This window comes from Heptranchias perlo, unplaced genomic scaffold (assembly GCF_035084215.1).
Source record: "Heptranchias perlo isolate sHepPer1 unplaced genomic scaffold, sHepPer1.hap1 HAP1_SCAFFOLD_372, whole genome shotgun sequence".
Lineage (NCBI taxonomy): Eukaryota > Metazoa > Chordata > Chondrichthyes > Hexanchiformes > Hexanchidae > Heptranchias > Heptranchias perlo.
The window spans coordinates 133072-154129 of NW_027139384.1; the positions used below are offsets into that span (position 1 = coordinate 133072).

Consider the following 21058-nt stretch of genomic DNA (forward strand, 5'->3'; position numbering starts at 1 on the left):
AGGGGGAGAGCGAGGGGGAGAGCGAGGGGGAGAGCGAGGGGGAGAGCGAGGGGGAGAGCGAGGGGGAGAGCGAGGGGGAGAGCGAGGGGGAGAGCGAGGGGAGAGCGAGGGGGAGAGCGAGGGGGAGAGCGAGGGGGGAGAGCGAGGGGGAGAGCGAGGGGGAGAGCGAGGGGGAGAGCGAGGGGGAGAGCGAGGGGGAGAGCGAGGGGGAGAGCGAGGGGGAGAGCGAGGGGGAGAGCGAGGGGGAGAGCGAGGGGGAGAGCGAGGGGGAGAGCGAGGGGGAGAGCGAGGGGGAGAGCGAGGGGGAGAGCGAGGGGGAGAGCGAGGGGGAGAGCGAGGGGGAGAGCGAGGGGGAGAGCGAGGGGAGAGCGAGGGGGAGAGCGAGGGGAGAGCGAGGGGGAGAGCGAGGGGGAGAGCGAGGGGAGAGCGAGGGGGAGAGCGAGGGGGAGAGCGAGGGGGAGAGCGAGGGGGAGAGCGAGGGGGAGAGCGAGGGGGAGAGCGAGGGGGAGAGCGAGGGGGAGAGCGAGGGGGAGAGCGAGGGGAGAGCGAGGGGGAGAGCGAGGGGGAGAGCGAGGGGAGAGCGAGGGGGAGAGCGAGGGGGAGAGCGAGGGGGGAGCGAGGGGGGGAGCGAGGGGGGGGAGCGAGGGGGGGAGCGAGGGGGGAGCGAGGGGGGGAGCGAGGGGGGGAGCGAGGGGGGAGCGAGGGGGGAGCGAGGGGGGGAGCGAGGGGGGAGCGAGGGGGGGAGCGAGGGGGGGAGAGCGAGGGGGAGAGGGGGAGGCGAGCGGGAGATGGAGAGCAAGGGGGAGAGGGAGAGCGAGGGGGAGAGGGAGAGCGAGGGGGAGAGGGAGAGCGAGGGGGAGAGGGAGCGGGAGGGCGAGGGGAGAGGGAGAGGGAGAGCGAGGGAGAGAGGGAGAGCGAGGGGGAGAGGGAGAGGGAGGGCGAGGGGAGAGGGAGAGGGAGAGCGAGAGAGGGAGAGCGAGGGGGAGAGCAAGGGGGAGAAGGGGAGCGAGCGGGAGAGGGAGAGCAAGCGGGAGGGCGAGGGGAGAGCGAGAGGGGGAGAGTGAGGGGGGAGAGTGAGGGGGGAGGGCGAGGGGGAGCGGGAGAAGACCCAATTCATGGACCTGCCCAGAGGTCACGACCTCTCTGCCTGGTGCGACATGAAAGGCCTCCAGCCGTTATTTGTTCGCACCTCGGAGGGATTCCTCAGGAGTGGATCTGCTCTCTCCCTGCGGGGGTCCCCAAAGAGAAAGAGAAGAACCCCCATTGCTCCAGCCCCTTTCGCCACCTCAGGACGTCCCAAAAGGCACTTCACAGCCAATGAAGTTTGTTTGGAAGAGTTGTAACGCGGCGGCCAATTTGTGCACAGCAAGATCCCACAAATAGCAATGTGATAAATGACCAGATCATCTGTTTTTTAGGTGTTGGTTGAGGGATAAATATCGGCCCCAGGACACCAGAGGGAATTCCAACCCCCCACCCGTTAGAATCGTAGACTGGTGACAGCACAGAAGGAGGCCATTCGACCCATCGAGCCCATACCGGCTCTCTGTAAGAGCAATCCAGCTAGTCCCACACTCGTTCCCCGTAGCCCTGCAAATTTTTTCTCCCCTCAAGTATCTATCCAATTCCTGCTCCTCCTCCAATAGCGGCTGCTGGATCTTTCCCGCCCGCCCGAGAGGGGCACTCGGGGGAACGTCTCGCCCCGAAAGACGGCGCGGCCCTCCCTCGGAACGGGGGGAGCGCTGAGATCCGGGAGGGGTGTGGGGGCTGGAGGAGATTGGCGTGGGAAGGGGACGGCGAGGGCCACGGAGGGGGACGAGAACTTTAAAAGAGAGACACAGGCAGAAGAAAAAAAAGATACAGAAAGAACTCGTCACTTCAAGCTGGAAGTTGCTTGTGTCAGTTTAACCATAAACATTCATGGTCGGGGAAGGGGAGGGAGTGAAGGGGGGGCCTGGGCTCAGTGAGCTGGGACGTGCCAGGCAGCTGAGGCCAATTTAAGAGTGGAAAGTGCCAATTCTTGGCAGGGAGCTAGCTGCAGTCGGAGCAGAGAGATGTTTATTTAACCAGCAGCTTTTCTGTTTACACAGCGAGCCACTTCCCAAATCCAGGGGCACGGGCTGTGCGAGCCTTGACAGAAGGCCAAGCGGACTCCCGAACCTTCGCCAACGCACTTCGAAGTGCTCCGTTGGCCGCGGGGGGGGGGGGGGGGCGGGGTTGGGAGGAGGGGGGGGGGCGACCCCGCGGTCCTGAGGTCCTGAGCCGGATCCGAACGCAAAGTCTTTCTCGGGCGAGATATTCGACTGGGAGGGGCATCGCCGCGGCCGTTCCCGCCCTCTCACGGGGTCCGGCTCTCTTCCAGCGAGGGCGGGGGTGGTCAGTGGTTGCGCGATCGCAAGCGGGGTTAACCCCCACCCCTCCCAGCCCCCAGATTGAAGCCGCCACCCCCTCCCCCGCCTCACCGTCTCGCCGCAGGGGTTTCTTGGCCCGGGGGGCTCGGTAGTTTTAAGCTTCCCTGCTTTCCTTCTCCTCCTCCGATTGCCCGGCCCCAGCCCCCTCCCGCCCCCCTGCGGACGACCAGCTCAGCGGGGGCTATTCGACTGCAGAAGAGGCACCCCGGGAGAAGCCTGATTCTGCCCCTGACCTCGGGTGGGCCGAGAAAGAGGTATCGCCGATCCCTGAGCTGAAGAGGTAAGCAAGGCTGATATTTCCCCTCCCTACCCCACCCCCAGCCCCCGGGCACTGAGGCCAAGTTGTACTCCCTGCTCAGGAGATCATGTCGCATCCGCTCCAAGGAGATGCAACGTTGCTTGGTGTGCTCCGCGTGTACAGCAGCACCTCTCCAAATATTATAATAATACAAGAAAAATTATAAAGACATCTGGGGCCAGCCTTGACTCCCACAGTGACTACTGTACTTTGAGAAGCAAATCTGCCGACCTCTTTCACAGGAAAGCAGGGCTTTCCAGCTAGATCCTGGAGAGATTCCAACAGTGCACAGAATTCCAATGTACCAGATCATTGACAGGGGTGGCCTGGCAGACAACTGGGATTCAAAAAACACACACACACAGCCCCCTCTCTCCCCTTCACTCCTGCAGTCCTAGCATTCCAACTCACCACAACTGCTCACTCTCCTGTTTATACAGTTCACAGTGCAAGTCAAAACACAATTCAACAGCCAGGTAGAGCAAGGGTTACTCACTGCATTACTGAGCAGGGTAAGGGTTACTCACCGAATTACTAAGCAGGGTAAGGGTTACTCACTGTATTACTAAGCAGGGTAAGGGTTACTCACTGTATTACTAAGCAGGGTAAGGGTTACTCACTGTATTACTAAGCAGGGTAAGGGTTACTCACTGTATTACTAAGCAGGGTAAGGGTTACTCACTGTATTACTAAGCAGGGTAAGGGTTACTCACTGTATTACTATTGTAAACAATTTTACAACACCAAGTTATAGTCCAGCAATTTTATTTTAAATTCACAAGCTTTCGGAGGCTACCTCCTTCCTCAGGTGAACGATGCGGAAATGAAGTCCTCGATTTCGAGGACTTCATTTCCGCATCGTTCACCTGAGGAAGGAGGTAGCCTCCGAAAGCTTGTGAATTTAAAATAAAATTGCTGGACTATAACTTGGTGTTGTAAAATTGTTTACAATTGTCAACCCCAGTCCATCACCGGCATCTCCACATCATGACTGTATTACTAAGCAGGGTAAGGGTTACTCACCGAATTACTTAGCAGGGTAAGGGTTACTCACTGTATTACTAAGCAGGGTAAGGGTTACTCACTGTATTACTAAGCAGGGTAAGGGTTACTCACTGTATTACTAAGCAGGGTAAGGGTTACTCACTGTATTACTAAGCAGGGTAAGGGTTACTCACTGTATTACTAAGCAGGGTAAGGGTTACTCACTGTATTACTAAGCAGGGTAAGGGTTACTCACTGTATTACTAAGCAGGGTAAGGGTTACTCACTGTATTACTAAGCAGGGTAAGGGTTATTCACTGTATTACTTAGCAGGGTAAGGGTTACTCACTGTATTACTAAGCAGGGTAAGGGTTACTCACTGTATTACTAAGCAGGGTAAGGGTTACTCACTGTATTACTAAGCAGGGTAAGGGTTACTCACTGTATTACTAAGCAGGGTAAGGGTTACTCACCAAATTACTTAGCAGGGTAAGGGTTACTCACCGTATTACTTAGCAGGGTAAGGGTTACTCACTGTATTACTAAGCAGGGTAAGGGTTACTCACTGTATTACTAAGCAGGGTAAAGTTTACTCAATTTATTACTAAGCAGGGTAAGGGTTACTCACTGTATTACTAAGCAGGGTAAGGGTTACTCACTGTATTACTAAGCAGGGTAAGGGTTACTCACTGTATTACTAAGCAGGGTAAGGGTTACTCACTGTATTACTTAGCAGGGTAAGGGTTACTCACCGTATTACTAAGCACGGTAAGGGTTACTCACTGTATTAGTAAGCAGGGTAAGGGTTACTCTCCGTATTACTAAGCAGGGTAAGGGTTACTCACTGTATTACTAAGCACGGTAAGGGTTACTCACTGTATTACTTAGCAGGTTAAGGGTTACTCACTGTATTACTAAGCAGGGTAAGGGTTACTCACTGTATCACTAAGCAGGGTAAAGTTTACTCAATTTATTACTAAGCAGGGTAAGGGTTACTCATGGTATTACTTAGCAGGGTAAGGGTTACTCTCCGTATTACTAAGCAGGGTAAGGGTTACTCACTGTGTTACTAAGCAGGGTAAGGGTTACTCACTGTATTACTTAGCAGGGTAAGGGTTACTCACTGTATTACTTAGCAGGGTAAGGGTTACTCACTGTATTACTAAGCAGGGTAAAGTTTACTCAATTTATTACTAAGCAGGGTAAGGGTTACTCATGGTATTACTTAGCAGGGTAAGGGTTACTCTCCGTATTACTAAGCAGGGTAAGGGTTACTCACTGTATTACTAAGCAGGGTAAGGGTTACTCTCTGTATTACTTAGCAGGGTAAGGGTTACTCACTGTATTACTTAGCAGGGTACGGGTTACTCTCTGATTTACTAAGCAGGGTAAGGGTTACTCACTGTATTACTAGCAGGGCAAGGGTTACTCACTGTATTACTAAGCAGGGTAAGGGTTACTCACTGTATTACTAAGCAGGTGCAAGGGTTACTCACTGTATTACTAAGCAGGGTAAGGGTTACTCACTGTATTACTTAGCAGGGTAAAGGGTTACTCACTGTATTACTTAGCAGGGTAAGGGTTACTCACTGTATTACTTAGCAGGGTAAGGGTTACTCACTGTATTACTTAGCAGAGTAAGGGTTACTCACTGTATTACTTAGCAGGGTAAAGGTTACTCTCCGTATTACTCAGCAGGGTAAGGGTTACTCACTGTATTAATCAGCAGGGTAAGGGTTACTCGCTGTATTACTTAGCAGGGTAAAGGTTACTCTCCGTATTACTCAGCAGGGTAAGGGTTACTCACTGTATTACTAAGCAGGGTAAGGTTACTCACTGTAACTCAATGTAGTTGAACTGCTTATTCTGCAGGGTAAGGGTTACTCAGGCCTCAAAGCCCCCTCCAGACAGTCGAGCCCCATAATCAGGCCCGACACTCCCCCGGTGCCGGTACTGAGGGAGCGCCGCACCGTCGGACGGGTCGGTACTGAGGGAGCGCCGCACTGTCGGAGGGTCGGTACTGAGGGAGCACCGCACTGTCGGAGGGTCGGTACTGAGGGAGCGCCGCACTGTCGGAGGGTCGGTACTGAGGGAGCGCTGCACTGTCGGAGGGTCCGTACTGAGGGAGCGCCGCACTGTCGGAGGGTCCGTACTGAGGAGCGCCGCACTGTCGGAGGTCCGTACTGAGGGAGCGCCGCACTGTCGGAAGGTCGGTACTGAGGGAGCGCCGCACTGTCGGAGGGTCAGTACTGAGGGGAGCGCCGCACTGTCGGAGGGTCGGGTACTGAGGGAGCGCCGCACTGTCGGAGGGTCGGTACTGAGGGAGCGCCGCACTGTCGGAGGGTCGGTACTGAGGGAGCGCCGCACTGTCGGAGGGTCGGTACTGAGGGAGCGCCGCACTGTCGGCAGGGGCGGTACTGAGGGTAGCGCCGCACTGTCGGAGGGTCAGTACTGAGGGAGCGCCGCACTGTCGGAGGGTCGGTACTGAGGGAGCGCCGCACTGTCGGAGGGTCGGTACTGAGGGAGCGCCGCACTGTCGGAGGGTCGGTACTGAGGGAGCGCCGCACTGTCGGTAGGGTCAGTACTGAGGGAGCACCGCACTGTCGGAGGGTCGGTACTGAGGGAGCCGCCGCACTGTCGGAGGGTCGGTACTGAGGGAGCGCCGCACTGTCGGAGGGGCGGGTACTGAGGGGAGCGCCGCACTGTCGGAGGGTCAGTACTGAGGGAGCGCCGCACTGTCGGAGGGTCCGGTACTGAGGGAGCGCCGCACTGTCGGAGGGTCGGTACTGAGGGAGCACCGCACTGTCGGAGGGGTCGGTACTGAGGGAGCACCGCACTGTCGGAGGGTCGGTACTGAGGGAGCGCTGCACTGTCGGAGGGTCGGTACAGATGGGAGCCGCCGCACTGTCGGAGGGTCCGTCTTTCAGGATAAGATGTTAAACCGAGGCCTCCCGTCTGCCCTCTGAGGTGGATGTAGTAAAAGATCCCCACGGCCGCTATTGGAGGAAGAGCAAGGGGGGAGGAGATGGTGACGGGGGGGAGTTCTCCCCGGGGTCCTGGGGCCGATATTTGTCCTCAACCAACATCACTAAAAAAAACAGATGATCTGGTCATTTATCACATCGCTGTTTGTGGGATCTTGCTCTGCACTATATGGCTGCTGCGTTTCCTACATTACAACAGTGACCACACTTCAAATAATTGGATGTGAAACACTTTGGGACGTCCCAGGGGCGTGAGGCCAAACCTGGGTTTGTTTCCAGTAGCAATTGTGCCCCTCATGTGGGAGAGCGGGGCAGGGAGGGGTTGAGAAAGGGTTAATGCTCCCGGCAGCAGCCAGTGCCTCTTGGTATTGAGCTCAGTAAAAACACAATGGCTTCTCGAGACTTGGCAGACTTCCAGAGTTCGCTGATGGTGTTTTAATTTCCTCGAGTCTGTTATGCCCCGGTCACAGTCTGCCAGGGGTCACAGCCAGCATTTTAATTACAGCAAAAGCTACCAGAGGCAGGCAAGTATCAGACGCCTTCCTCGAGATACGACCCAGTACAGTGCACAACCTGGGGGAGAGACAGAGAGAGAGAGAGAGAGAGAGGGAGGGGGACAGAGAGAGACAGACAGAGAGAGGACAGAGAGAGTCAGAGAGGAGAGGGACAGAGAGGGGAGGAGGGACGGAGAGGGAGACACAGAGAGAGACAGAGAGGGAGAGGGACAGAGAGAGAGACAGAGAGGGTGGGGGGAGACACAGAGAGAGACAGAGAGGGAGAGGGACAGAGAGAGACAGAGAGGAAGATACAGAGAGACAGAGACAGAGAGGACAGAGAGAGAGAGGGACAGAGAGAGAGAGGGACAGAGAGAGAGAGGGACAGAGAGAGAGAGGGACAGAGAGGGAGAGGGAGACACAGAGAGAGACAGAGACGGGGGGAGACACAGAGAGAGACAGAGAAGGAGAGGGAGACATAGAGAGACAGAGAGAGAGAGAGGGACACAGAGAGGGAGAGGGCGACAGAGAAAGCCGAGAGAGGAGAGGGACAGAGAGGGAGAGGGAGTCGGAGAGGGAGAGAGACACAGAGAGGGAGAGAGAGAGGGAGAGAGACAGATACAGAGAGGGAGAGGGACAGAGAGGGAGAGGGAGAGGGAGACAAGGAGAGGGAGAGGGAGACACAGAGAGGGAGAGGGAGACAGAGAGGGAGAGGGAGAGAGACAGAGAGAGAGAGAGATGGAGAAAAAGAGAGAGAGAGGGAGACAGAGAGGGAGAGGGAGAGGGAGAGGAGAGGGAGAGAGAGAGAGAGACAGAGACAGAGACAGAGAGAGAGAAAAGGACGAGGATGAGAGACAGAGAGAGAGAGAGACAGAGAGAGAGAGAGACAGAGAGAGAGAGAGACAGAGAGAGAGAGGGAGAGAGAGAGAGAGGGAGAGAATGATGTACTTTTTGAAGTAGAATCACTGTTGTAATGTGACCAAGTCATGGGTTTTTTTGGTGATGTTGGTCGAGGGATAAATATCGGCCCCAGGACCCCCCGGGGAGAACTCCCCCTCCCCCCCTCCTGCTCTTCTTCCAGTAGTGGCCGTCGGGATCTTTCGTGTCCATCCGAGAGGGCAGACGGGGCGGCCTCGGTTTAACATCTCATGCGAAAGACGGCCCCTCTGACAGTGCGGCGCTCCCTCAGTACCGACCCTCCGACAGTGCGGCGCTCCCTCAGTTACTGACCCTCCGACAGTGCGGCGCTCCCTCAGTACCGACCCTCCGACAGTGCGGCGCTCCCTCAGTACCGACCCTCCGACAGTGCGGCGCTCCCTCAGTACCCTCCCTCCGACAGTGCGGCGCTCCCTCACTACTGACCCTCCGACAGTGCGGCGCTCCCTCAGTACCGACCCTCCGACAGTGCGGCGCTCCCTCAGTACTGACCCTCCGACAGTGCGGGCACTCCCTCAGTACTGACCCCTCCCACAGTGCGGCGCTCCCCTCAGTACTGACCCTCCGACAGGTGCGATGCTCCCTCAGTACCCGACCCTCCGACAGTGCGGCGCTCCCTCAGTACCGACCCTCCGACAGTGCGACGCTCCCTCAGTACTGACCCTCCGACAGTGCGGCGCTCCCTCAATACCGACCCTCTGACAGTGCGGCGCTCCCTCAGTACTGACCCTCCCACAGTGCGGCGCTCCCTCAGTACGGACCCTCCGACAGTGCGGCGCTCCCTCAGTACTGACCCTCCCACAGTGCGGCGCTCCCTCAGGACCGACCCTCCGACAGTGCGGCGCTCCCTCAGTACCGCCCCTCCGACAGTGCGGCGCTCCCTCAGTACCGACCCTCCGAACAGTGCGGCGCTCCCCTCAGTACTGACCCTCCGACAGTGCGGCGCTCCCTCAGTACTGACCCTCCGACAGTGCAGCGCTCTCCCTCAGTACCCGGACCCTCCGACAGTGCGGCACTCCCTCAGTACCGACCCTCCGACAGTGCTGCGCTCCCTCTCCGATCATTCAGAGGAGCATAGAATGGTACAGCACAGAAGGAGGCCATTCTGCCCATCGAGAAAGAACTTTCCAATTGGTCCCACACTCCCCCTGGCCCTTTCCCGTAGCCCTGAAAATTTTCCCTTTTCAAGTATTTATCCGATTCCCTTTTGAAAGTTATTATTGAATCTGCTTCCACCGCCCTTTCAGGCAGCGAATTCCAGATCAGAACAACTCGCTGCGTAAAAAAAGTGTTTTTCTCATGTCGCCTCTGGCTCTTTGCCAATCACCTTAAATTTGTGTGTCCTCTGGTCACCGACCCTCCTGCCCACTGGAAACAGTTTCTCCTTATTTACTCGATCAAAACCCTTTCATGATTTTGAACCCCTCGATTAAATCTCCCCTTAACCTTCTCTGCTCTGAGGAGAACAATCCCAGTCTCTCCAGTCTCTCCCCGCAACTGGAGTCCCTCATCCTGGAACCATTCTGGTCAATCTCCTCCGCAAACTCCCTGCAACGCACACAAGATGGAATGGGGTGAGGACCCTACACCACCCTCCCTCCCAAATGATCCTACAATTTCTGCCCCTACTCCCCTCCGCACAACCCACTCCCTGTGTCGATCTCTCTCTCTCTGAATAAATTTCTTCCCTCAGTCCTAAATCTCCTAGAGGCTGATGCTGTGATCCCCTCGCTGCCTCTCTCTCTCTCTCCCTTTAAGACGCTCCTTAAAACCTACCACTTTGACCAAGCTTTTGGTCACCTGTCCTAATATCTCCTTTGTCTGATTTACACTCCCATGAAGCATCTGGGGACATTTTACTACATTAAAGGCGCTGGATAAATGCAAGTTGTTCTTAATGTGCAAGAGAGAGAGAGCGTGCGAGAGAGAGAGAGGGGGGAGCGTGCGAGAGAGCGAGAGAGAGGAGCGTGCAAGAGCGAGAGCATGCGAGAGAGCGTGAGAGAGAGAAAGCTTGAGAGAGCGTGAGAGAGAGCGTGAGAGAGCGTGAGAGAGCGGTGAGAGAGCGAGAGAGAAAGCGTGAGAGAGAGCGTGAGAGAGAGAGAGCGTGAGAGAGAGCGTGAGAGAGAGCGTGCGAGAGAGAGAGAGTGTGCGAGAGAGAGCGGCGATGATAGCGTGAGAGAGAGAAAGCTTGAGAGAGAGCATGAGAGAGAGAGAGAGCGCAGTGAGAGAGAGAGAGCGTGAGAGAGAGAGAGAGAGAGCGTGAGAGAGAGCGTGAGAGAGAGAGCGTGAGAGCGCGAGAGCGTGAGAGCGCGAAGAGAGAGAGAACGTGAGAGAGAGAGCGTGAGAGAGAGCGTGCGAGAGAGAGAGGCGTGAGAGAGAGCGTTGCGAGAGAGAGAGCGTGAGAGAGAGGAGCGTGAGAGAGAGCATGAGAGAGAGCATGAGAGAGAGCGTGAGAGAGAGCATGAGAGAGAGCGTGAGAGAGAGCGTGAGAGAGAGCGTGAGAGAGAGCGTGCGAGAGAGAGAGCGTGAAAGAGAGCGTGCGAGAGAGAGAGCTGTGAGAGAGAGAGCGTGAGAGAGAGAGCGTGAGAGAGAGAGAGCGTGAGAGAGAGCATGAGAGAGAGCGTGAGAGAGAGCGTGCGAGAGAGCGAGAGAGAAAGCGAGAGAGAGAGAGTGTGCGAGAGAGCGGCGAGAGAGCGTGAGAGAGAAAGCTTGAGAGAGCGTGAGAGAGAGAAAGCTTGAGAGAGCGAGAGAAGCGTGCGATGGAGAGAGAGCGTGAGAGAGACCGTGAGAGAGAGCGTGCGAGAGAGAGCGTGCGAGAGAGAGCGTGAAAGAGAGCGTGCGAGAGAGAGAGCGTGCGAGAGAGCGTGAGAGAGCGAGAGAGAGAGAGCGTGAGAGAGCGTGAGAGAGCGAGCGTGAGAAAGAGAGCGTGAGAGAGAGAGGAGCGCGCGAGAGAGAGAGCGCGCTAGAGGAGAGAGCGTGCGAGAGAGCGAGAGAGAGAGAGCGTGAGAGAGAGCGTGAGAGAGAGAGAGAGCGTGCGAGAGAGAGCGGCAAGAGAGCGTGAGAGAGAGAAAGCTTGAGAGAGCGTGCGAGAGAGAGCGTGAGAGAGAGAGAAAGCGTGAGAGAGAAAGCGTGCGAGAGAGAGCGTGAGAGAGAGAAGCGTGCGAGAGAGAGCGTGCGAGAGAGAGAGCGTGAGAGAGCGTGTGAGAGAGAGCATGCAAGAGAGAGCGTGAGAGAGCGTGTGAGAGAGAGCGTGCAAGAGAGAGCGTGAGAGAGCGTGCGAGAGAGAGCGTGCGAGAGAGAGAGACAGCGTGCGTATATGAGTGTGAGTGTGAGGCAGACTCAGTTGTGATGTGCACACACTTAACAGGGCTATGGGGAAAGGGCAGCTGAGCTGATTGGATAGCTCTTTCAAAGAGCTGGGGCAGGCACGATGGGCCGACTGGCCTCCTTTTGTGCTGGCAGATTCTATAAATTCTTTCTGGGATGTGGGCGTCGCATGGCGAGGCCGGCATTCATCGCCCGTCCCCAAGCTGCCTCTTGAGAAGGCGGTGGTGAGCCGCCTTCTTGAACCGCTGCAGTCCGTGCGGGCAATCTGCCCTGCAGCGACTCACCTCTCTCTCAGAAAGCATCGGGAACTCACGATAACACGAATCGGACACCACATGTCACTCTTTCAATGCAGGAGCGTGCGGTCTCTCACAAATGTCTTCTGTCTGCCCACTTTCGTCCCGTTCCTGCTCCCCTCCATCTCCTTCCTTGTCTCCTTCCCACCCCCCCCACCCCCCCCCGACCCCTTCCTCGTCCTCTTCCCCATCCCCCCATACAAACCCCATGGGATCCACAACGACTCACCCCCTTATAGAAACCCCGCCCTCCCCGATGGCCCCCCCCCGGCGACCTACCTTTTTCAGGTAGCCGGCTCTGGTGCCGATGAAGACCACCGTGTGCTCGTTGTAATTGTACGTGGCCACTGCGGTCATGCCGTCCGTCTTGTCTTGGTACAGGGGGATCCCCTCCACCGCTCTCGTGCCCCCCAGCGGCTGGTTGAAGTCCTGGCCGCAGAAATCGTCTTCGATCCGGAGCGGCTACAGGGTGAAAGCAACAAAGACTCGGCTCGGTCATCGTAACTCAGCTCACAACTCACGGCCGCACCAGAGGGGAAACTTCCGCAGCCGATTGGGTGGATCGCCTCCCCCTCGCCCCAGTTTCCTTCCCCTAATTTCCTGCCCTCCCCCTCTCCCCCAATTTCCTCCCCTCCCCCTCACCCCAATTTCCTCCCTCCCCCCTCACCCCAATTTCCTTCCCACAATTTCCTGCCCTCCCCCCAATTTCCTGCCCTCCCCCTCACCCCAATTTCCTGCCCTCCCCCCAATTTCCTGCCCTCCCCCTCACCCCAATTTCCTGCCCTCCCCCCAATTTCCTGCCCTCCCCCTCACCCCAATTTCCTCCCCTCCCCCCAATTTCCTGCCCTCCCCCTCACCCCAATTTCCTCCCCTCCCCCCAATTTCCTGCCCTCCCCCCTCACCCCAATTTCCTCCCCTCCCCCCAATTTCCTGCCCTCCCCCTCACCCCAATTTCCTCCCCTCCCCCCCAATTTCCTGCCCTCCCCCTCACCCCAATTTCCTGCCCTCCCCCCAATTTCCTGCCCTCCCACTCACCCCAATTTCCTCCCCTCCCCCCAATTTCCTGCCCTCCCACTCACCCTAATTTCCTCCCCTCCCCAAATTCCTGCCCTCCCCCCAATTTCCTCCCCTCCCCCCAATTTCCTGCCTCCCCCCTCACCCAATTTCCTCCCCTCAATTTCCTGCCCTCCCCCAATTTCCTTCCCGCAATTTCTTCCCCTCCCCAATTTCCTGCCCTCCCACTCACCCTAATTTCCTCCCCTCCCCAATTTCCTGCCCTCCCCCCTCAGCCCAATTTCCTCCCCTCAATTTCCTCCCCTCCCCCAATTTCCTTCCCGCAATTTCCTCCCCTCCCCAATTTCCTGCCCTCCCCACTCACCCTAATTTCCTCCCCTCCCCAATTTCCTCCGCTCCCCCAATTCCCTTCCTTCTCCTCACCCCAATTTCCTCCCCTCCATTTCCTGCCCTCCCCCCAGTTCCCCTCCTCACCTCAATTTCCCCCTCCCCTTCCCCCCTCATCCCAATTTCCTCCATGCCTCAATTTCCCATCCCCTCAATTTCCTTCCCAATTTCCTCCCCTCAATTCCCTCCCCCTCCATTCCCTCCCCCCTTCCCGAAGACTCCAACCCCTCACCAGGGGATGGCTTCCACGGGGGCCTCCCCTTTCTGGTGACCTCGCTTCCACCCTCCAGCCCACCCCCCGCCACGCCACACGTGAGCGAATGTCAGCAGGATACTCAACTGTGGAAGGCATCACAGCTGGTGCTCAGTTATGTCTGCATCACTCCTACCTTGCGGTGGGGAGCGATCAGAAGCGAGATGGTTACTGACCGCTCCCCCCTTCCCCACACAGCCCAAGAGGTGGCATATACAAATGGAGCACCCCTATAGTTTGTCCCCCCGCCTCCAATGACCAACTGACTTGAGCCACAATGGCCAAATAATGAATCTGGGGCCAGACACTGGATCCCGAAACCCTCGGGGGCAGAGAGGGTCAGGTACATCTACTTGCATTTATCCAGCCCTTTAACGTAGTAAAACGTCCCCAAGACCTTCCCAGGAGCGTAAATCAGACAAATTTGACACCGAGCCCCGTAAGGAGATATTAGGACAGGTGACCAAAAGCTCGGTCAAAGAGGGAGGTTTTAAGGAGCGTCTTAAGGCGGAGAGAGAGAGGCGGGAGAGGTTTAGGGAGGGAATTCCAGAGCGTGGGGCCGAGGCGGCTGAAGGCACGGCCGCCAATGGTGGAGCGATGGGAATCGGGGATAGGCCGGAATTGGAGGAGGGCAGAGATCTCGGAGGGGTGTAGGGGCTGGAGGAGGTTACAGAGATAGGGAGGGAGATGCGGCCATGGAGATTACAGAGATAGGGAGGGGGGGCAATGGAGGATACAGAGATAGGGAGGGGGGGGCAATGGAGGATACAGAGATAGGGAGGGGGGGGCAATGGAGGATACAGAGATAGGGAGGTGGGGGCAATGGAGGATACAGAGATAGGGAGGGGGGGGCAATGGAGGATACAGAGATAGGGAGGGGGGGCAATGGAGGTTACAGAGATAGGGAGGGGGCCATGGAGGATACAGAGATAGGGAGGGGGGGCCATGGAGGATTACAGAGATAGGGAGGGGGGCAATGGAGGATACAGAGATAGGGAGGGGGGCAATGGAGGATACAGAGATAGGGAGGGAGCAATGGAGGATACAGAGATAGGGAGGGGGGGCAATGGAGGTTACAGAGATAGGGAGGGGGGCCATGGAGGATACAGAGATAGGGAGGGGGGGCCATGGAGGATACAGAGATAGGGAGGGGGGGCAATGGAGGATACAGAGATAGGAGGGAAGGAGGGGGCAATGGAGGATACAGAGATAGGAGGGAGCAATGGAGGATACAGAGATAGGGAGGGGGGGCAATGGAGGTTACAGAGATAGGGAGGGGGGCCATGGAGGATACAGAGATAGGGAGGGGGGGCCAAGGAGGATACAGAGATAGGGAGGGGGGGCAATGGAGGATACAGAGATAGGGAGGGGGGCAATGGAGGATACAGAGATAGGGAGGGAGCAATGGAGGATACAGAGATAGGGAGGGGGGGCAATGGAGGATACAGAGATAGGGAGGGGGGCAATGGAGGTTACAGAGATAGGGAGGGGGGGCAATGGAGGATACAGAGATAGGGAGGGGGGCCATGGAGGATACAGAGATAGGGAGGGGGGCCATGGAGGATACAGAGATAGGGAGGGGGGGCAATGGAGGATACAGAGATAGGGAGGGGGGGCCATGGAGGATACAGAGATAGGGAGGGGGGGCAATGGAGGTTACAGAGATTGGGAGGGGGGGCAATGGAGGTTACAGGGATAGGGAGGGAGCAATGGAGGTTATAGAGATAGGAGGGGGGCAATGGAGGATACAGAGATAGGGAGGGGGGCAATGGAGGATACAGAGATAGGGAGGGGGGGCCATGGAGGATACAGAGATAGGGAGGGGGGGCCATGGAGGATACAGAGATAGGGAGGGGGGGCAATGGAGGTACAGAGATAGGGAGGGGGGCAATGGAGGATACAGAGATAGGGAGGGAGCAATGGAGGATACAGAGATAGGGAGGGGGGGCAATGGAGGTTACAGAGATAGGGAGGGGGGCCATGGAGGATACAGAGATAGGGAGGGGGGGCCATGGAGGATACAGAGATAGGGAGGGGGGGCAATGGAGGATACAGAGATAGGGAGGGGGGCAATGGAGGATACAGAGATAGGGAGGGGGCAATGGAGGATACAGAGATAGGGAGGGGGGCAATGGAGGTTACAGAGATAGGGAGGGAGCAATGGAGGATACAGAGATAGGGAGGGGGGGCAATGGAGGTTACAGAGATAGGGAGGGAGCAATGGAGGATACAGAGATAGGGAGGGGGGGCAATGGAGGATACAGAGATAGGGAGGGGGGCAATGGAGGATACAGAGATAGGGAGGGGCAATGGAGGATACAGAGATAGGGAGGGGGGGCAATGGAGGTTACAGAGATAGGGAGGGGGGGCAATGGAGGTTACAGAGATAGGGAGGAGGGGGCAATGGAGGTTACAGAGATAGGGAGGGGGGGCCATGGAGGATACAGAGATAGGGAGGGGGGGCAATGGAGGTTACAGGGATAGGGAGGGGGGGGGCAATGGAGGTTACAGAGATAGGGAGGGGGGGGCAATGGAGGTTACAGAGATAGGGAGGGGGGGCCATGGAGGATACAGAGATAGGGAAGGGGGCAATGGAGGTTACAGAGATAGGGAGGGGGGGCAATGGAGGATACAGAGATAGGGAGGGGGGGCCATGGAGGTTACAGAGATAGGGAGGGGGGGCCATGGAGGTTACAGAGATAGGGAGGGGGGCCATGGAGGTTACAGAGATTAGGGAGGGGGGCCATGGAGGTTACAGAGATAGGAGGGGGGCCATGGAGGTTACAGAGATAGGAGGGGGGCCATGGAGGTTACAGAGATAGGGAGGGGGGCCATGGAGGTTACAGAGATAGGGGAAGGGGGGCCATGGAGGTTACAGAGATAGGGAGGGGGGCCATGGAGGTTACAGAGATAGGGAGGGGGGCCATGGAGGATACAGAGATAGGGAGGGGGGCCATGGAGGATACAGAGATAGGGAGGGGGGCCATGGAGGTTACAGAGAAAGCAACGCTGGGAATATTGAGGAAAAGAATACAGAGCAGGGTCCCGGGCGGGCGGGGAGTGATGAGGGAGGTTTGAGAAAGTCGCACGAGGACGGGGAATATATTTGCACAGACACTGGCTGTGTTTTCGCAGTTTCTTAAAAAAAATAGCACACTTTGCTTTTAATAATTCAGTAAATAAATTATTAAAGAGCTGAAATTAGGTTTGAAATTTTTTGACTTTTTTATATAAAAATCCCTCCTCGCCCCACTCCGGTACCTCAGGGGGTGAGCACGCCACCCAGTGACTGTGTTACCAAGACAACTGACCAGCAAAGGTCGCAGGTTTTAATCGCTGCTAAGGTAGCATTTGTGGACGGGAATATAGGAACAGGAGGAGGCCATTCAGCCCCTCGAGCCTGTTATATAGGAACAGGAGGAGGCCGTTCAGCCCCCTTCGAGCCTGTTATATAGGAACAGGAGGAGGCCATTCAGCCCCTCGGGCCTGTTACATACGAACAGGAGGAGGCCATTCAGCCCCTTGGCCTGTTACACAGGAACAGGAGGAGGCCATTCAGCCCCTCGAGCCTGTTATATAGGAACAGGAGAGGCCATTCAGACCCTCGAGCCTGTTATATAGGAACAGGAGGAGGCCATTCAGACCCTTGGCCTGTTACACAGGAACAGGAGGAGGCCATTCAGCCCCTCGGGCCTGTTATATAGGAACAGGAGGAGGCCATTCAGCCCCTCGGGCCTGTTATATAGGAACAGGAGGAGGCCGTTCAGCCCCTCGAGCCTGTTACATAGGAACAGGAGGAGGCCATTCAGCCCCTCGAGCCTGTTATATAGGAACAGAAGGAGGCCATTCAGCCCCTCGAGCCTGTTACATAGGAACAGGAGGAGGCCATTCAGCCCCTTGGGCCTGTTATATAGGAACAGGAGGAGGCCCATTCAGCCCCTTGGGCCTGTTATATAGGAACAGGAGGAGGCCATTCAGCCCCTTGAGCCTGTTATATAGGAACAGAAGGAGGCCCATTCAGCCCCTTGGGCCTGTTATATAGGAACAGGAGGAGGCCATTCAGCCCCTCGAGCCTGTTATATAGGAACAGAAGGAGGCCCATTCAGCCCCTTGGGCCTGTTATATAGGAACAGGAGGAGGCCATTCAGCCCCACGGGCTGTTTGGCCATTCAATGAGATCATGGCTGATCTGTAACCTAACTCCATCTACCCAACTTGGCTCCATATCCCGTAATACCCAAAAATCTATCGATCGCAGATTTTAAATGATTAATTGAGCGAGCAGCTACTGCTTTTTGTGGGAGAGAGTTCCCACTTCTCCACCCTTTTTGTGAAGAAGTCTTTCCTGACTTCTCTGCTGAACGGCCTGGATTATAAGCTGAAATTTCCCCTTGTCCTGCACTCCCCCTGGTTGTGTGGAGGTGGGCGGGGGGGGGCGGGGAGTCTATGATTTTCCTCAGCCCTCGTGGGCTGGCGCGGAGGTGGGTGTGTAAACCACGCTGTGCTCCCTGGGTGACCCATGCCAGAAAGAGAGCATCCCAGGCAAGAACGAGACAGGGTGGGGGAGGAGCTGCCTCCCACAGTCGAATAGCCCAGCCTGCGCCGACTGGCGACGAGAGCCTGCTCCTAGTCCTCACCCGGCTCTGCTGGGGGTGGGGAGCGTTTGGAGATCCTATAGGAGAGGAGTGGATGGGGGACGGCGGAGTGGGGGGAGTGCGGGAGGGAGAGGAACCGGGGAGGGGGTGGGAATCGAAACAACAAGTGCGTTTATCCGAGCGCGGCCTAAATCAGGGTTTTCCGATGGGTTCGCCCCCCGTGGGGCTCCCAGGCTCCCAGGGAGACTGAGCAAACCTGTTTACACACTCGACTGAAGGGCGAGCAGCAGTGTTGTGCGTCCCAAAGGGAGCTCTGGTGTCATGGTTACGATGGAAACGCAGCAAGAGCGCAGTGCAGATTTTGTTTTGGTCGGGAGGGGGTTGCAATATTCCATCACCGAGGCCGCCGACTTCCACCTCCGTCTATCGCCGTCTCCTGCTCCCCTGCCTCAGCTCATCTGCTGCTGAAACCCTGGTCCGTGCCTCTGTCCCACACCCAGACTGGCCGGCCTCCCGTCTTCCAAGCCCCCGCCCCCCCCCCGTGACCCTCGAGGCCCCCCTAAGCTCTGGAATTCCCTCCCTAAAGCCCTCAGACTCTCCACCTCCCTCCTTTCGTCCCGTTCGCCCACTCCCCCCCTCCTCGCTGTGCTCGCTGACCGACATCGGCTCCTGGTCCTGCAACGTCTCCATTTTAAAATTCTCATCCTCCTGTTCAAATCCCCTCCGTGGCCCACGCCTCCCCCCGCCCCCCCCCCCCCCGCCCTCCCCTTCCCTCTCCCCGTGACCTCCTCCGGCCCCTACAACCCTCCCAGATCTCTGCGCTCCTCCGGCCCGGTCCTCTTGGACAGCCCCGGTTCTTGTCGGCCCACCATCAGCAGCCCTGCCTTCAGCTGCCTAGGCCCTAAGCCGAACCGCAAAGGCCTGAAAAATAGCTTCCTTGGGTTAGGTACTGGCGAGGGGAGACTCTAGCCCGGCAAGAGCGGGGAAGAGAAACTGGGAGTGACTTTTATTTATTTTTTTGTCGGGGGTTCGGGGTGGCGGGGGGGGGAAGAGTTTGCAAGACAAGATTAGTGCCAATGTTTTGTGGTGGCCAACAATAACAGAGCCTTAAGTTAGCAACAAGTCCTCTCGTTCCCACAGGAGCTCTTATCTCTCCCGGCCGGACGTGGATGCTGCTGAGTAAGAGATAACAGGGGCTATTTGATGGTGTTAAGTACTCCAGAGAGACACAGGAGATAGTAACCGCAGCGTATTGTCTGTGCAAACACCTGTGCTTACCCCAATACAAGAGCATCCGCTGTAAAATTCATCACTCGGCCTGTATCTGTACTTTATATTTTTCACCCCTGTCGGTTCAACGCTCGTCAAGGTGAGGTAGTGCAAGAGAAAGCATTATCAGGCACCCAGTGTCCTCATCAAACACTCCCAGGGCAGGTACAGGGTTAGATACAGAGTAAAGCTCCCTCTACACTGTCCCGTCAAACACTCCCAGGGCAGGTACAGGGTTAGATACAGAGTAAAGCTCCCTCTACACTGTCCCATCAAACACTCCACCTCTACACTGTCCCATCAAACACTCCCAGGGCAGGTACAGGGTTAGATACAGAGTAAAGCTCCCTCTACACTGTCCCGTCAAACACTCCCAGGGCAGGTACAGGGTTAGATACAGAGTAAAGCTCCCTCTACACTGTCCCGTCAAACACTCCCAGGGCAGGTACAGGGTTAGATACAGAGTAAAGCTCCCTCCACACTGTCCCATCAGACACTCCCAGGGCAGGTACAGGGTTAGATACAGAGTAAAGCTCCCTCTACACTGTCCCGTCAAACACTCCCAGGGCAGGTACAGGGTTAGATACAGAGTAAAGCTCCCTCTCCACTGTCCCGTCAAACACTCCCAGGGCAGGTACAGGGTTAGATACAGAGTAAAGCTCCCTCTACACTGTCCCCATCAAACACTCCCAGGGCAGGTACAGGGTTAGATACAGAGTAAAGCTCCCTCTACACTGTCCCCATCAAACACTCCCAGGGCAGGTACAGGGTTAGATACAGAGTAAAGCTCCCTCTACACTGTCCCATCAAACACTCCCGGGGCAGGTACAGGGTTAGATACAGAGTAAAGCTCCCTCTACACTGTCCCGTCAAACACTCCCAGGACCGGTACAGGGTTAGATACAGAGTAAAGCTCCCTCTACACTGTCCCGTCAAACACTCCCAGGGCAGGTACAGGGTTAGATACAGAGTAAAGCTCCCTCTACACTGTCCCGTCAAACACTCCCGGGGCAGGTACAGGGTTAGATACAGAGTAAAGCTCCCTCTACACTGTCCCCATCAAACACTCCCAGGGCAGGTACAGCAGGGGTTAGATGTAGCAGGTAACGATGCTACAATTGGCCCCACAGTTAGGGAGGCTCCTGCTCACTGGCCAGTGTCCCTCGTCGGGAGGTCCACGTGATTGGATGTCGGGCGAGAACACCACTGTGCTCACCTGTGATGCCCTCCAGGGTGGAATAGCCGGCCGACATTGGGTGGCCCTGGGCCAAAATGTGGAAGTGCGGGGGGGCGGAGGGAAGTACCCTGTACACAAGAGAGAGCAACTCCAGCGGAGATTAACCAGTTACAGATGTGGCACGTCAGGGCATCTTCCGAAGCTGGCACTGGGGGCCTCGGAGAGTGCCAGCAAGCCACAGCTGGCAGCAGCAGGGAGAGGCTCGCGTCACCTCAGTAAACAAAAGAGTAAAAAAACGTTCCCCTGGAAATCGTATGATGGATTTCCAAACCCTTCGCTGGGCAGGCGTCAACAGAGAAGGGGATAGAAGTGGGAGGGAGGACTAAACTAATTCAGGCTAGAAAGGACTTCTACCTTTCACCACCTCTCAGGACCATCCCAAATCCCTCCATGGCCCTCGCCTCCCCCTCCCTACCTCTGTAACCTCCTCCAGCCCCTACGACCCTCCGAGATCTCTGCCCTCCTCCAATTCCGGCCTCTTGCCCATCCCCCGATTCCCATCGCTCCACCATTGGCGGCCGTGCCTTCAGCCGCCTCGGCCCCACGCTCTGGAATTCCCTCCCTAAACCTCTA

General features: G+C 56.8%; 1 protein-coding gene across 1 annotated transcript in view; it reads right to left on the minus strand.

Moving 5' to 3' along the window:
• LOC137311619 (plexin A3-like) overlaps positions 1–21058 on the minus strand; it is a gene marked incomplete at its 3' end in the record, with an annotated part of 195978 nt that overhangs the window by 132843 nt on the left and 42077 nt on the right. Inside the window, exon 2 of the mRNA XM_067978717.1 lies at positions 12010–12192. Coding sequence (XP_067834818.1) covers positions 12010–12192 — 183 coding nt within the window. The remainder of the gene's footprint in view (positions 1–12009; positions 12193–21058) is intronic.